We start from the raw sequence: 17,270 nt of genomic DNA on the forward strand, positions 1-17,270 counted from the left end.
TCCATGAGGAGGAAATGAAAAACAACAATGGAGGTCTGCAAATGGAGGAACTACCTTAGAGAAAATCCACTCAAAGGAGAAACCAAGCCAACTTAAAAACCAAAAATAAGCCAAATGACTGGGAATACAAATCATATCTCAATAATAACCCTGAACATTAATGGTCTAAACTCATCAATCAAAAGACATAGACTGGCAGAATGGATTAAAAAGAAAGACCCAACAATATGCTGCCTGCAAGAGACTCATCTCATAGAAAAAGACATCCACAGACTAAAGGTGAAAGGATGGGAAAAACCCTACCACGCACATGGACTCAGTAAAAAAGTGGGGGTTTCCATCCTTATATCAGATAAAGTGGACTTCAAGTCAAAGTTAGTCAGAAGGGATAAAGAAGGACATTTCATACTGCTTAAGGGAACCATAAATCAGGAAGACATAAAGATTGTAAATATTTATGTCCCAAACAATGGTGCATCCCTGTACATCAAACAAATCCTTCTCAATTTCAGGAATCAAAAAGACCACAACACAATAATTCTGGGTGACTTTAACGCACAGCTGTCACCACTAGGTAGATCTTCCAAACAAAAACCAAACAAAGAAACCATAGAACTCAATAACACAATCAATAACGTAGACTTAATAGACATATATAAAATATTCCATCCATCAATGAGCGATTCACTTTCTTCTTGAAAATAGACCATATGTTATGCCATAAAGCAGCCCTTAGGAAATGCAAAATAATAGAGATACTGCCTTGTGTTCTATCAGATCATAATGGACTGAAATTAGAAATCAATGACAAAATAAAAAACAGAAATTACTCCAACACCTGGAGACTAAATAATATGCTATTGAATGAAATATGGATAAGAGAAAACATCAGGGAGGAGATAAAAAAATTCTTAGAGGTCAATGAGAATGACGATACAACATATCAAAATCTCTGGGACACTATGAAAGGGGTACTAAGAGGAAAATTCATTGCATGGAGCGCATTCAAGAAAAGAATAAAAAGTCAACAACTAAATGATCTAACATTACAGCTCAAAGTCCTAGAAGAAGAAGAACAGAATAACAACAAAAGTAGTAGAAGACAGGAAATAATTAAAATCAGAGCTGAAATCAATGAAATTGAAACAAAAGAAACAATTCAAAAAATTGACAAAACAATAATTTGGTTCTTTGAAAAGTAAACAAAATAGACAAACCCTTAGCCACACTAACCAAAAGAAGGAAAGAGAAAACTCAAATTACAAAATTTGTGATGAAAAAGCAAATATCACGACAGACACCACTGAGATACATAACATAATGAGAAACTACTTTGAAAATCTGTATTCCAACAAAATAGGAACTACCAAAGACATTGACAAATTTCTAGAGACATATGCTCCTCCCAAACTGAACCAGGAGGACATACACAATTTAAACAGATCAATATCAAGCAATGAAATAGAAGAAGCCATCAAAAGCCTACCATTCAAGAAAAGTCCAGGACCAGATGGATTCTCAGTGGAGTTCTACAAGACCTTCAAAGAAGAACTCATTCTGATACTTCTCAAAGTATTCCAGGAAATAGAAAAGGAGGGTACCCTACCAAACTCATTCTATGAAGCTAATATCACCCTCATACCCCAACCAGGCAAAGACACATCAAGGAAAGAAAATTTTAGACCAATATCCTTGATGAATATAGATGCAAAGATCCTTAACAAAATATTGGCAAACCGTATCCAAAAACATATAAAGAAAATTGTGTTCTACTTCTAACCACTGAGAGACACAAGGCCCCAAAGGGAAACTTTCACTGATGGGTATGTTTAGGGATTCATCCTAGCTTTTATTAAGAGTCAACCAAACTTAAAATGGGGATCAAACGCAGGGTCTCAGTCATGTTAAGTAAGCACTCTACCACTGAAGTATATCCCCAGGCCTCCAACTTTTTCTTAGAATTAAGCACCAAGCACATTCTGTCTTGGAAGCATGAAGCTCAGCCCCAAGTGAGTGCTTACTCACTGCCACCATGAAGTGAGAACCAGAGAAAGACAAACTTGATGATTCCTTATTTTACAGTCTGGCAAGAGCTGTATGTATAGCTGAAATGTGTTGAGACCTTGGGGACAGAGCCTATGAGGGATCAACCTAGTGGTATCAGGACTCAAGAAATTCCAGACAAGAAATTGCCCCCAGCGTGGGCATGGAGATGTATGCCTGTAATCCTAGCAACTTAGAAAGCTGAGGTAGGAGGATAGTAATTTCCCGGTCAGCCTGGGCAAGTTATTAAGACCCTGTCCCAAAATAAAAATAAAAAGAAAAAATAAAAAGAAAAAAGTAAAAGGGTGGAGATGTAGCTCAGTGGTAAAGTGACTCTGGGGTTCAATCCCCAGTATCATCACCAAAAAACAAAAAAACAAAAAACAACAAAACAAAACAAAACAAAACAAAAAAACACCCAGCAGCCCAATTAAAGGATATCTCCTCTGCTTCTTGGTCAGGATGTATACAACCCAAGAGAAAGAGCTAGGAAATGGGAGCACCTGGGCCAGGGCCCAGGGAACTGGACAAGACAAACAGGATTTTTGTTCTCAAAGAACAAAAAATTTTCTATTTATAGCACTTGGCTGTTCTCTCAGGTAGGTAAATAATTTTATTCTGGTCAGAATTCACTGTATTTCCAAAATTGGTTTCAATATCTTGTTAACTCCTCTAAACAACAGCTCTGCCAGCATGTCCCCTAGGGGACACTCCTGTAAGGTGTACATCCCCCACACCCCCATAATTTGGCTCTACCTTCTCCCTTCTGCAGCACTCTGACCAGTTCTTCAGACTGAATGCTCTGTTCAGTTGACTACAATCTGTTCTTTTGAAATATCCACGGACTTCTTAGTTGTAATGATTATTTTTCTTTTCATACCAATAAATATTCTTGGTTCATTTCCAAATCTGCCTGGCCTTTTTTGATGGCGTGTTATTCTTTTTATCCTTTATTGAGACATATTTCATATATAATAAAATTCATTTTAAAATACCAAATTCAGTAGTTTTTACAATATTCATAAGCGTGCAACCATCGCCACCATCTCATTTCAGGGTTCTTTCATAATTCCAAAAAGAAACTCTATGCCCATCATCAATCACTCCCCCACCTCTCCTAGCAATCACTAATCTACTTTCTGTCTTTATAGATTTGTTTATACTGGATGTTTCACATAAAAAGAATCATACAATAAGTGGTCCTTTGTTATTGGCTTCACTTAGCTCAGTGACTTTAAGGTCTGTGCCTATTGTGGCACAAGTAAGTACTCCATTCTTTTGGACTGATGAATAATATTCTATTGTATGGATATACCACATTATATTAATCGTCAGTTAATGCATATTTGGGTTGCTTCTACTTTTTGATTATTATTATTTTGTCAATGGGCCCTAATTTATTTATTTGTGGTGCCAAGAATTGAACCCAATGCCTTACGCATGCCAAGCAAGCACTCACCACTGAGCCACAATCCCAGCACTACTCTTTTGATTATGATTAATAATGATATGAACTTTTCTGTACGCATTATTGCATTAGCACATTTTCAATTCCCTTGGGTATATACCTATGTGTAGAAGTGTTGGGTCATGATAACTGTTTAACCATTTGAGGGACTGCTAGACTGTTCCAAATCAGCTTAACAATTTCATATTTCCACCAGCAGTATATGAGAGTTCCAAATTTTTCCTATCCTCCCCAACACTTATTATCTGACAATCTGATCTTATGACTTCAGCTACCATAATGGGTGTGAAATGATATTTTATCGTATGTTTGTGTGTGTGTGTGTGTGTGTGTGTGTGTGTGGTTCTGGGGATTGAACTTAGGGCCCTGCACATATTAGGAAGGTGTTCTACCACCCCCAGCCCTTTATTTTATTTAGAGACAGGGTCTTGTTAAGTTGTCCAGGCTGATCTTGAGCTTGTGATCTCAGCCCCTCAGCAGTTTAGATTACAGGTGTGTGCCACCATGCCCACCTAATCACTGTACTTTTGATTTCCATTTCACCCTGATGGCTTATGATGTTGAGTATATTTTTCTGTGGTTATGGGCTCTTTTTTTTATTGGCAGTACTAGGGATTGAACCCATGGGTGCTCTACTGCTGAGATACATCCCTAATCCTTTTTATTTTGTCAGGGTCTTCCTAAATTGTTGAGGCTGGGCTTGAACTTTTGATCCTCCTGCCTCAGCCTCCTGAATTGCTGGGATTATAGGTATTTAACACCTGACGGTACATACCTATGGCCATTTCTATATCTTCTTAGGAGAAATTTCTACTTAAATTCTTTGCCCATTTTTTAAAAAAATATTTTTTAGTTGTAGTTGTTGATTACCCTTTATTTTATTTATTTTTATGTGGTGCTGAGGATTGAACCCAGAATCTTACACATGCTATGCATGTGCTCCATCACTGAGCTACAGTCCCAGCCCCAATCCTTTGCCCATTTTAAAACTGCTTTATTAGTCTTTTTTATTGTTTTATTGTGAGAATTCTTTATTATACTTTGGATCCTGTACCTTAAATAGATGTTATTTCAAATATCTTATCCTTGTTCTATGGGTCGTCTTTTCACTCTGATCATGCCCTATGAAGCTCAAAAGTTTTTAAATTTGAAAGTTTTATAGTTTCAGTTCTCACACTTAGTTCTAAGATTCTTCTAAATTAGTTTTTTATATGCAGAATAGATTACTAATCTTTCAAGTCTTTCATGATTTTAAGTGTATTTATAGTCTCCGTCTGACAATTCTTTAATCAGAGGTTAAATGAAGTCTAAACCTGTCCCTGACATTTGTGCATAATGTGTTCTTCATAACTTTTGTTACTTTGAATCTTAAATTCATTTAGGTGGTCCTTTATTGGTGGGAATGCTGCAGGGAACAGAAATATGTCTGCTGGGTAGATTTGTATCAAGTACCTATGGATGTGAACTAGATCAGAATTCTTTTTGGGTTCATTTTTTATTTGGCACTTCATTTCATGATTGGTGATTCTGGATAATATGGGTAATGTTAACTTGACCTTGAATCCACAAGAGGACAGACTTGTGGTAACACACTCAAGACTGTTTTCCTAACCTTGAGGACAGTTGAGGCATTCCAGCTTCTTTGTTATGTGTCTGGCTGCCAGTCAGGTTTTCTCTAGTGCCCACTTCTCACTGGAGATGTCCTTTTTCAAAAGGCTTGACTTTATGCTGATGATTTAATTCCAACACCTAAATGGCTCAAGTACAACTTTCTGTATTGACCAATTGTGGCCACTAAAATTCAAGGCCCTGGAGCTGGGAGCAATGGTACCCGCCTATAATCCCAGTGACTTGGGAGGCCGAGGCAGGAGGATTGCAAGTTTCAGGTCAGCCTCAACAATTTAACAAGGCCCTAAGGAACTTAGTGAGACCCTGTCTCAAAATAAAATATAAAAAGAATAGGGATCTAGTTCAGTCGTATAGCACCCCTGGGTTCAATTCCCAGTATAAAAATAAAAAAAGTAAGGCCCTTAATCATGAGGTTGGCAGCTCCCAAACCTACAGTGAGCACTGTGGTACTGCCCACTGCTGTTTTTTTGTTCACTTTTAGATTTTGGCTCCTAGGAGCCAAATGCAGTGGTGCACGCCTCTGATATCAGCTACTTGAGAGGTTGAAGTAGGAGGATCACAAGTTTGAGGCCAGGCAACTTAAAAAGACCCTGTTTCAGAATAAAAAATAAACAGGGCTAGAAACGTAGATCAGTGGTAGAGTGCTCCTGGATTCAGTCCCCAGCACCATCAAAAACAGGAAAGAAAAAAAAAAAAGGAAAATTTGTTCCTAGATTTAATCCAACACTTATAAAATGTGTACTAGCAGGAAGGTTTTCAATTCTCCCAAATGCTAGACAGAAAAATTAGTAGATAAAATAATCACATTAAATTTTTTATACTAGAGCAAGCATATCATATTACAGAATAAAACAGAAGGTTCCACAACAAATTCATAAAACTTGAAGGAAGGGTCTTCCCATGATGGCCTACAGGGAAAACAAATCCTGCCCAGACAAGTGGTTTTGAGATCATCAATAAAACCCTAGGGATAGCACACTGTGGCTTTAGTTCCAAGACAAGATGATGCTAAGTGCCCCTCTTAATGAGCGCCCACTTGCTTTGTAGCTGTTGTTAAGAGTCTCTGACCAATGTTTCTGCACTTGAGTATTGGTGTGACACAGGCTGAGTTGTGTCTGCCCAGGGCTGCCAAGCCCTAGCTGCCTTGTGGTGGGATACAACCCTGAAAGGATAAGTCTTGTGCCCCTTGTCATTATGAGGAAGGTAGCCCAGCCCATATCTAGCTCTCCAACCCCAGAATCACTGGGATGCCCCCTGCTGTGGTGGCTTGGAGGGAAGGCCCTCCCAGGAGGCAGAGAAGTTCAGTGCTAATGGCACAGGTTGCACACACTTGCTTTAGTTGCCCTGGGAGGATGCTTTCCTGCAACTACAAGAAATAAAGAACTTTAGCCCACATGTCTTGGCTGCTGTGTACTAGGGAGGGGAAGAGAATGGATAAGTAGCACTCAATCAATATGAGCTCAGAAGCCTAATGAACCTTAAAAAGATCTCATTTTGTCATTTTTATCTTGGCTCTCCACCTCTAGTCAGTTTCTGAGCCAGAAGGTCATGACTTATACTGTGTAACAATATCAAAGCCTTCCATCTCTCTTATCAATCTCTTTCTCCTCTTCTGGGTAAACTGGGCTCCATTCAAAGGACAATATTACTCTCACAGACTGCACTGAGTGGCACTTGTGCCTTTGCCCTTGCTGTTCTTTTGCCCAGTATCCTCCCCCATAGTTCCTTCTAGCCACCTCCCCACTTTAAGCATCTCTTCTTTTCTCCTGGGAGCAGGTGGTTTACACCTCTGCCTCTGCAGTTGTGATCCCTGCAGGAAGTAGGTTGCATGGAAGAAGAGCTGCAACATATTGGCCCCTCCCTGGGCTCTTCAGTTTCCATGTATCCAACACCTACCTTTCAACAGCTGTTGGAGTCACACTTGTCAAGGAAGGAGCACCTGGCGTGGCTTTGGATCGCTCTGTGAATCGGGAGTCAAATGCTTTCATGGGTTCAATCTTGGACGGGGTTGTTAACACGGAAGGTGACAATGCAGCAGTAGTAGAGGTAGCATTCATACTGAGGGGTGAAGAAGATGGGAGATTCATCAAGTGCAATCCTGAAAGGATTTGGAGTCTAGGATTTACATTACTTAGAGTGTATGGAAAGGGGCACAAATATCAAACTTCTATAAAGCAAAACTTTATTTCTTTAAAAATTTCAAGTTAAAATCATGAACTACACATTCACATTTGTCCCTCTGTTTTGTTCTGCGAGTTGTATGGAGTAGCATAGAGCCCGGTCTCTACAACCTGGACACAGCATATACACCCCAAACCACTCCAATCACTAACCTTTGCTATTTCTATAATGGATTAGATGAGAAAAGTCCTCACTCAGGGTTCTGATGCCATGGTCTGTTCTTGGCCTTCATCCTTGGCCTAGCCCCTTCCATCCTGAATGGCCCTCCTATTTCTCACTATGACAATGATTTATTCCTTTTTTTTTCCCAATATTTTTTTAGTTTTCAATGGTTATTTATTATTTATTTATATGTGGTGCTGAGAATAGAACCCAGGGCCTCACACATGCTCTACCACTGAGTCACAACCCCAGTCCAACAATGACATATTCTTAGCACTCTCCTCCAAGTTTTCACCCCATAGCCCTTGCCTTCTATTTCACAGAGAAAGGAGAGGCCCAGGCATGAGCTTTCCCAGCCTCCTCCCTGCCCAAGCCTATCCCACACTTTTGGGCCCAAAGCCCCTGAGTCTCCAACTGATTCCATGCAGGCAAATACCTCCATCCCTATCTGCCTGGACCCCACACCAGATGCCTGGCAGTAATCCTTGATAGCACTTTCCTCCTATAAGGTCAACCTCCGAAATGTTTCTTAGCTCTGTCACTGTCCTTTCCAGATACCCTTCTTCCCTCGATGCTTTATTTCCTGACTGTCCTTGGTGCATTGTTTGCTCTTCTGATCTATTCTCAGAGTTCCCTAAGAGGAATGACCTTAATGCTTGATGTGTCTCCATGGTCCCAATGTACAAGCAGAAGGCTCCGATAACATAAGACCCCATCACCAACCAACAAAGAATCACTTCCACAGTTACCAGTCAAGAGTGCTACGAGGACTGAATTTGGGCATCACTGCTACTGGAACGGTCTTCCTAAAATGCAAGTCCAAACCCTTCTGTTTCTCCACTCAGAAAAACCCAGACTATCTGGTTCAGCACAGGAACCCAGTCTCTCTCCTCTCTTTGCTGCCCCTCCTCAGAACCTCAGAGTTCTGCTCTTCCATGGTCCACACTCCCCAACCTCTCCCTGACGCTGGCTTATATGGGGTCTGGGAAGGGCAACTTCTGAGAAGCCTCCCTAAGATATACCCATCAACCCCCCCTCAGATAGCTAGGCATTTTTGCACAGGGATCCTAGGAGCTACCCTACAATCCTGTCGTTTCTTCTTCCCCATCAGCCCACATAACTCCCTAGGACAAGAACCCACCAGATACCTGCAGTGTGGGGCAAATGCTCACTTCTAGCTCTTATTTATGCTCACTTGGTCCTTTCTGACTTCCGGTTTGGTTTGGAATGGTCAGTGAGGACACAGGCTCTCTGAGTAAATATGATTCCGACAGTGTCAGGGGATTTGTGTTAGCACCTGAGTACATGCTTGGGAAAAATGATGAGCAAAGCTCACAGCACAGTGAAGTGGAGGCCAAAGCCCTAGAAATGCAAGGCCACCTCCAGTGTAGATCTGCCAAAAGGGCTGACCCTGTGGCAGGTAGCATCTCACTGGCAGGTGCCCAGCCTCCATAGCCTGCACCTTGATTGGCCATGAAACCATCTTTGTGAAGGCCCCTACAGTCCTGTGCCTCAGAGACTTGCCTGAACAATCCACCCTTCTGAACAGCCCTCATTTGAAATCAAGCATTTCTTTCTTTTGTTTAATTGAAGAGGCCACATGAGAAGAGAATGAAATTCTCACCCCTATAATCATGTCCAAACCTAAACTTTCCCCAGGGACAGTGGCCTTGGCACCCACTAACCTGTCCTTACTGACAGACTCGCCTGCAGGCCTGGCACCGGCAGCTGCCACAGGCTCTGTGCAAGGCTTCGAGGCGCTGAAGGAGTTGGGGGTACTGGAGTCCAGTGGCAGTAGCTGCTGACTGCTATGAGAGGAGAGCATGGTGCCTGCCAGGGAGCCCGAGAGTGGGATGCTGTTAAAAAATGCCGTGGAGAAGTCCCTGTTGTCAAGCAAGAACAAAAGTCAGCACAAAAATCAGATGCTATACCAAATACTTCATACCTTCTAAATAACATTTTTGGGTCCAGAGGCAATATATTTTCATGGTAGGTAATTTGGAAAGTTACAGAAAAGTCAAAATAAAATGAAAAGTACCTAATACATTATATGCAATTGAATCTAAGATGCCCTAGTACTATATGTACAACTGAGACAACGATGCTACTTTTATAATTGTCAGCTGCCATTTATGACTGTATGATGCACCCTGATCTCAGGAGTTACACTGTGTAATCAGGTGTGTCAGAATGAAGGAAATGCAGCATACTAAGAAAGCCTTCCTACTGGGTGGATGTATCATAATTTACCCAACCAAGCCTCTACTGATAAACAGCTCTTTCTGTGACAGATAATGTTGCCACAGGAGGCAAGATACTACATTGTTAAGACTGGAGGTCCTGGGCTAGACCTGCTAGGGCTGGCAACTCTTTGATTCACAAGCTCATGACCTTGTGTGCTCTAATCACTTATATGGTGCCTCAGGTTTCTGTCTGTAAAATAGAAAGTGCCAGATCTCTCCCTGTGGTGGTGGTGGTGGTGGGGGGGGGGGGGGCGGTGGTGTTGTCAGGACTGAAGAAGTTGAAGTAGCACATACCTAGAACAAATAGTACTTGCTCAAGACATCTAGAATTATAGCAACTGCCATTATACCTGTTGATTCACAAATCATATGAGATAAATTCCTACAAGTGGAATTGGTGCAGCAAATGGAAAGTATGTTCATGATTTATGATAAACATTTCTAAGTCTCCCTCTTTAGAGTTTTATGTTACAAGCAATTTTTAAGAGTGCCTATTTCCCTATAATCTCAATTAGATTTTATCGAATTTCATGAGTTGTCAATCTGATGGATAAAAAATGGTATCTTACAGTTGTGGTTTGCAGTTATTTTGACGTAAATTTTTTTCACAATTGATTTCCTTTTCTGGTAAACTCTGTTTACATTTTATCTATTGCTCTATTTGACTACTGGTCCTTATCACTGATTTTTAAGAAATAGTTTTAAATTAAAAAAAAAACACTATTCTTTATATAAGTAGGAAATATGTTCTCAGGAAGTTGTGTTTTGACTTTTTATCATCCTCCCCACCACCTCCCAGTACTAGGGATTGAACTCCACTGTTTGCACTCTACCACTGAACTACATTCCCATCCCTTTTCATTTTTTATTTTGGAAGGGGTCTTCTTAAGTTGCCTAGGATGGTCTTGAACTTGCAATCCTCTTGCCTCAGCCTCCTGAATAGCTGGGGATCATAGGTGTGTGCCACTTCGCCCAGCTATGGTACATCTTTCTTTGTCAGAAAGATTATTTCTGTGTGGTCTAAATTTTGTGTTACTTGCAGAAAACTTTTTTACTTCTGAGATTATAAAAATATCTTCTTCCCGTAGAATTGTCTAAAATTTTAAAGAAAATTACTTTAAACAGCAACAACAAAATATTAACCCCTGTACTGGTCAATATGTTTCTAAGTTATAAGGTTGGGATCCAATTTGTTTTCTAGAATGACGGGTAATTCTGATTCTCATTTATTGAATTAGCTAATGTTTCCATCCCTGATATGATATGATACATTCAAAAATCCCTTTTGGGGAAAAATTTGGGTCTTTGGAAATTATATTACATTTCCTTGCTCTGTCTACTCATGTGTCATTGATTCACTGCTTAAATTATCATAGTTTATATGAGTTTTAATTTCTAGCTGAGATGGTGGCGCATGACTATAATCCTGGGGACTCAGGAAGCCAAGGCAGGACTGTAAGCCAAGGCTAGTCTCATCAATTTAGTTAAGTCCCTGTTCCAAATAAAAAATAAAAAAGACTGGAGATGTGGGGATGTAGTTCAGTGGTAAAGCACCCCTGGTTAAAAAAAAAAAAAAAAGTGAAAAAGTGTTTTAATTTAATTTCTGGTGTGGTTAATCTCCTGATTAATCTTTTAAAGTTTTCCCAGAAGTATTCATCTATTTTCACACACTTTAGAATCACCTTGTATTGGCTCAAGTAAAATTTATAGGTTAAAGGGGAACTGTAATCTTTATGATAATGAGTCATATAAGCTGATCAATGGTACGTATTTCCAGTTTTGTTTCTTTTGAGATTTCTTTTAGATCTCTCAAAAGAGTTGTAAAATTTTTTTTCATAAAGATTTACGTTTCTTAGCCCAATGCAGTAGTGTGTGCTTATAGTCCCAGCTAACAGGGAAGGTGAGGCAGGGGGATTGCTTGAGCCCAAGAATCTAAGTCAGCCCATACAATAAGGTGAGAAGAGATGGACATTTATATTTCTGATTACATTCTAGATTTTTTTTAAAATAATGTTTCCTTTACATCTTCTAAAGGTATTTGGTGATACCTGATCTCCCGTTAACTACCTTATTGTCATCTTTTGTTGTCTATGGTAGTTTTGCTGGTTGATTCTCTTATAGATCATGTCCTCCTTAAATAATGCTACATTTTATATTCTCCTGTCCAATTTATTCTTGCCAAACTACTTCTAGAGGCTAGGACCTATAGAACAATGTTAAATTATCCAAGAGTAAAATGTTTAGTTTTTGAACTTGGTTTGAACTTGGTTTCCAGTTAAGGAAGCATTCATCTATTCCTATGTAATTGATTTTTAAGTCAGAACAATGCTCAATTTTATCAAAATGCCTCTTAAGCACTGACAGAACTAATCAAACCATTTCTTTCTTTTTTTTTTTCTTTTACCATTTATTTCTTATGTCAACACATATAGACTAAATTAATAGTTTCCCCAAATTTCAACCTCCTGTGTCCCTAAAAACCTTACCTGGTCATGTTACTTTTTCATTTAGGATTTTGCACTGACATTCAGAAATAAAATAGATTAAAATTTATTATGTTCTATATTAGTTTTAATTTTTTTGGAGACAGGGTCTCATGTTACCCAGGCTGGTCTTATAACTCTACCGATCCTCCTGCCTCAGCCTCTTGAATAGCTGGAACTACAGGCATGTGCCATAGTGCATGGCTATCTTTGTTACATTTTGATGAAATTATTATATTCTTTAAAAAAAAAAAAAAAAAAAAAAAGAGAGAGAGTTTGTGGTGCTGGATGGAAATCAAACCCAGGACCTCAAGAATGCTAAGCAAGTGCTTTACCACTGAGCTACAACCCCAGTTTCAGTTATCTATCCTTAAAATTTTCTTATAATTTCCTTGTGAAGTTTTCTTACTTTGATGACTTTTGGCGGGTTTAGGTTAACTTTTTGATAGTATCTTCTACTTCTTCTACAACAATTTGCCAGTTTTAGTAATCTTATTTTCTTCAAAATTCATCTACTTTCAAATTTATTTGCACAGAGTTCAGCAAAGAAATTTATTATCCTTTTGATTTATTCTTATCTGTTATTATTTCCTATTTGTAACTACTTTGGATATTTGTGTTCTTTATTTCTTTTTTTTTTTTTTTTTGCGGTACTGGGGATCGAACTCAGGGCCTTGTACTTGTAAGGCAAGCACTTTACCAGCTGAGCTATCTCCCCAGTCCTTTTCTTTATTTCTTGATTAAGCAAATAATTACCTATTTGGTTGCTACTTGTTTGAATATGGGAATCAAGAGAGTGAGAAAGCCTTTAAAACAAAAGAAATCAAGTTTTGGCACCAGGAATATATGCCCAATGGCAGAAAGTCAGCTTAAGGCCAGATAGGAAGCTCTCACCATTTAAGCCTAGAAGAATCTACAGAACAATACTATCATCATCATTACCACCTCCTTCACTGCCACAGGCTTAGCAGTATGCAAAGTTCATTCACACACTGGTCTCACTTTATCCTTATAAAAGCTAAGCGGGTGGCCTTATCCCTTATAGGTTTACAATAGGAAACAAGTTTAGTTAAAGGAAAATCATTGGTCTGGAAAGAGTCAGAAGACCTGGTTCTGGTCATGTCTCTGCCCTCTGGGAAACTCAGTGTCCACACACCTAACATGAGAGGTTGGGTCAGCACATCATATGATTGAAGGTCTCTTTAGTTTTCAAGGAAGATTTGGGATAGCTAATGGATGGACAACTGCAAAGTGCAAACACTATTGCATGTGGTCTCCATGAAGGACTTCTGTGCAGTCTGTTTATTGTGTCTGTATAAAACCTAGAGTGAGACTCTGTGATAATAGGGTTCTATTTCTTTCACATAGGGCCTTATCACCCTTTATATCAACAGGTATTGTTTCTGGAGGCATTGAGACAACTGCAAAAGGTAAAGGAATCCACATCCTTTCTCTCTGCCACTATATGGAATGTGTCCAGAGACCTAACCTCTGCCCAACAGTTCCACTTTCAGGTATTATTCTGTGGAAACAGTCACAAGTATGCTCAGAGTCATCCACATGACAAAAAACTAGATACAAACTGTAAGTCCACAGTTAAGGAGCTAGTTCAGTAAATCACTGTATTCATAGGACAGCAATTTGGAATAATCAACAAGTGAATGCTTCCGAGGACTAAAAAGTGGATGTTAAAGTGGAAGAAAAGTCAAGATACAGTAACGAGGGAGGAAAAAGACTGGAAATACAGATATCAAAATGTTAACAGGGATTATATTTAAGAGACTTGATCATGAATGAAGTTTATATTCTTCTGTAGGCTTTTACTGTTTTCTAAAATTTTCACAATTACACACACACACACACACACATTTCATAATCAGAAAAGGTTAAAAGAAAAAGAGAAAGGAAAAAAAAAATCAGTCTGACTTCTTTTCCTATGTCTTCCAGTACCTTACCAACAGAGAAATAGAGTAGATATGCTAGATCTGAGAAAGCATCCTAGTCTATAGGCCATCTAAGCCTTCCACCCTTCCATAAGAGTCAAGTGTGCACAGAGCTTGGTGAGGAACTTTGAAGGACTTTGAGGCTGGTGGAAGGCTGGGCTTGACTCTTTTGCTTCCATATTCTAGGAGTCAAGTTGATCCAAGAGTCTGTTGTGAAGGCCCTAACTATGAGAGTGCTAATTGGTGAAACGAGAGAGGAAGGTCTCCCCAGAAAAGGTCACAGAAAGTTTGGTGAATGAATGAGTACCCAGTGTCCAGCTGTGCTATGCAGAGAGGCGTGATTCTTCTTCGACCATCTGCTGTCCGAGTCTCAACTTGTTTCTTCAAAAGATTCTGGCAAAGTAGAGTTATATAATGAATTGACAGGTTTCTGTCAACTATCTCCAAGTATCAAAAAATAAAGTTGCTTAATTTTTTCCTCTTTGGGATGAAAACACTTAGCATAAGATCTATCCTCTTAGAAAAATAAGTGTGTAATACAGTATTGTTAATGGTAGGCACTGCACTGTATAGTAGATCTCTGGGACCAAATAACTTAGACTTTGTACCCTTTGACTAATACCTCCCCATTTCCCCTTCCCACAGGCCCTGGCACCCACCATTCTCTTCTCTGCTTCTGTGAGTTTGACTATTTTAGGTTCCTCATGTAAGAGGTATGCAGTATTTGTCCTTCCATGCCTGTCTTTTTTTAAAAGTTGTAAACATTAAATACATACAGCTTTTTGTATGTCAATTACACCTTGCCACAGTGGGGTAAAAAAAAATAAGACTTCTAAGGAAATGCATTCTAACTTCCCTTTTTATGAGTTCTTTTATTTGTGGGGGTACTGGAGGGGCACTTGGTCATTGGGCTATATCCTCAGCCCTATTTTATATTTTATTTAGAGACAAGGTCTTACTGAGTTGCTTAGCACCTCACTTTTGCTAAGGCTGGCTTTGAACTCATGATCCTCCTGCCTCAGTCTCCTGAGCTGCTGGGATTATAATTATAAGCGTGTGCCACTGCACCTGGCTTTTTTTTTTTTTTTTTTTTTCTTTTTTGAGTACAAAAACCAACCCAGTTAGTTAATCAAAGCACAAGCATTTTTATCAAGGTATATACTTGACTTTAGGCACAGTAAAGAAGCAGACAAAAAGCTCCCAGTTAAAACAGTTCCAAGTACCTATCTATCATCAGTACCACAGATATGGCTGAATTCCCAGGTCTGTAAGCACATGCCAGGCTGGACAACCCCATCTAGCAGTTGTGGGGTTCAATGAGGGAATTAAAGGACTGAGACTGAACTTATGAGCCACACTCTCATCATTAAGCTGGTCATTTTCAAACTGCCTTTTATCACAGATCCCTTTCTTCTGTGAAGGGTTCTTGGCTATATATTCTGTCTCAATTACCTAGGGGAGGTCTTTCAACCCACAAAAGCTTCTGGAGATGGTTTAAATCCTAGGGTAAACTCAACATTTCCTACCCTGCTCTTGCCCCATTTCTAATCCCCTGCTCCCATCAGCGCAATGTGGGTATTTCCAAATTAAGAAGGGGAAACCACAGAAGTTTCCTAGGGGCAGAGACTGAAACATATTGTTCTTTGTATCTAGAAATTCCTAGAATGTGAGCAGGTGAAAGTCTGGCAAGAGATGAACTCCTGTAGGGCTCCCTGGCACAAGGCAACTTTTGATAAAGGTGCTTCAGGCCCCATTAATGCCTTGTGCAGCTTCAGGTACTAGGACCAACTGGTCCCATGCAGGTTAGCTACAGATCCTGCACCAAGTTCAATAACTTCTTCATGACTATGGTCACATCTTTGTGCCCTGAACATGCTCTACCTGCCTGTTCTCTTTCACCTGTTCCCTGGGTATATGCCCCGTCCTTAATGTCCGAGTGTCAAGCCCTCACCTTCCTGATATCTTCCAGACTCTCCCCGTTGACAACACCCGTAACTGAAGATGCTGAGCCCATCTCTCTGGCTGTGGCACTCTTCTGGTCTAACTGCTGCTGTTGCTGCCTCCGTTGGTACTTGAGCATCTCCGGGTTCTCGATGACAGCTGTGGAGAGCTGGGCCTCGGTCATGATGGCCAGGCTCTTGCCATAGGTGGACTGGTGAATACGGCTCTATGGAAAGCAGGGAAAGATTCTGTATACTGGTCTATCACTATGGCCAATGTTGCCCATCACCAGTGCACTGAGGCATGGGTTCTCCTGGCTCTGAAAGCAAAAAGGCTGGGAGGTCAGCTCTCCATCACTTCCCACCCAATTCTGTCCCTAATTAGATAGTTCTGATGGAAGTCTCATATCCTCACTAGATGTTTATAGATGGGGATGATGGTGAATTACTGACAAGAAAATACCTACTACATGGCCTGGTGCAGAACAAACAGCAATAAATACCACCTCAATTGGTACAGATAACCAAATTGCTAACTCAAGGTTCTTAAGTCACTTCAAGCACCCTAAACATTCTAAGGGTACCAGATACTGGAAGCATGAGTCTGCTTTCACTGCTCTTACCAGATGGCAGTCACCATGGTGGGATGGTTCCACAGGACTAACAGTGTCTCTAAGAGCAAGGAAGACTTGGCACATCAGACCTAGAGAGAGACACTTTTTTGCTCTCCCATGTTCTCTCCCCTAAAATGTCCTGATCCTTCTGAGCAGGATCCCCTCCCATCCTCTTAGGCCCCATTAGTTTCATGCCATAACAAGCTAAAAAAGAACAGCACGAGAACAGGGAGAGTGTCCCCAGTATACCATAGTGACTGCCACTCATTAAAGTATGATGAGGAACAGATGAACACAAGGATGTGCAATTGAAGAGTTATCTTGCCCAAGAACAGGGACTGTGGTCAATGGGCATCTGTTTCACACCAGAGAATGCTGAGTAGGAGGAGACAGCTTTCCAGGAAAGGGGCTTTTGAACTTGCTTCTACAAGGCTTGGGTATAAACAGGAACCCTCTTCCTTTGCCATCTTGGCTTCTGAACAACCCCTGGAATCTCAAGCCAGAATTCAGAGTTTGGTCAAGATTTTCCTAGTGTTCCTTCAATGCAAGGTCACTGCTGATGAT

The 17,270-nt window shown here is 40.1% G+C and overlaps 1 protein-coding gene across 8 annotated transcripts in view; it reads right to left on the reverse strand.

Moving 5' to 3' along the window:
* The window catches only part of LOC124990361 (protein HIRA), a 98,774-nt gene that overhangs the window by 32,543 nt on the left and 48,961 nt on the right, over positions 1-17,270 (reverse strand). For 7 of the 8 annotated variants that reach the window (XM_047560330.1, XM_047560329.1, XM_047560331.1 and 4 more), the window contains 4 exons: positions 16,104-16,319; positions 14,460-14,545; positions 9,169-9,366; positions 7,037-7,198 (listed from right to left, as the gene is read on the reverse strand). In XM_047560330.1, coding sequence (XP_047416286.1) covers positions 7,037-7,198; positions 9,169-9,366; positions 14,460-14,545; positions 16,104-16,319 — 662 coding nt within the window. The remainder of the gene's footprint in view (positions 1-7,036; positions 7,199-9,168; positions 9,367-14,459; positions 14,546-16,103; positions 16,320-17,270) is intronic. The other variant, XM_047560336.1, reaches the window with a different exon arrangement.

This window comes from Sciurus carolinensis, chromosome 8 (assembly GCF_902686445.1).
Source record: "Sciurus carolinensis chromosome 8, mSciCar1.2, whole genome shotgun sequence".
NCBI classification, from domain to species: Eukaryota; Metazoa; Chordata; class Mammalia; order Rodentia; family Sciuridae; genus Sciurus; species Sciurus carolinensis.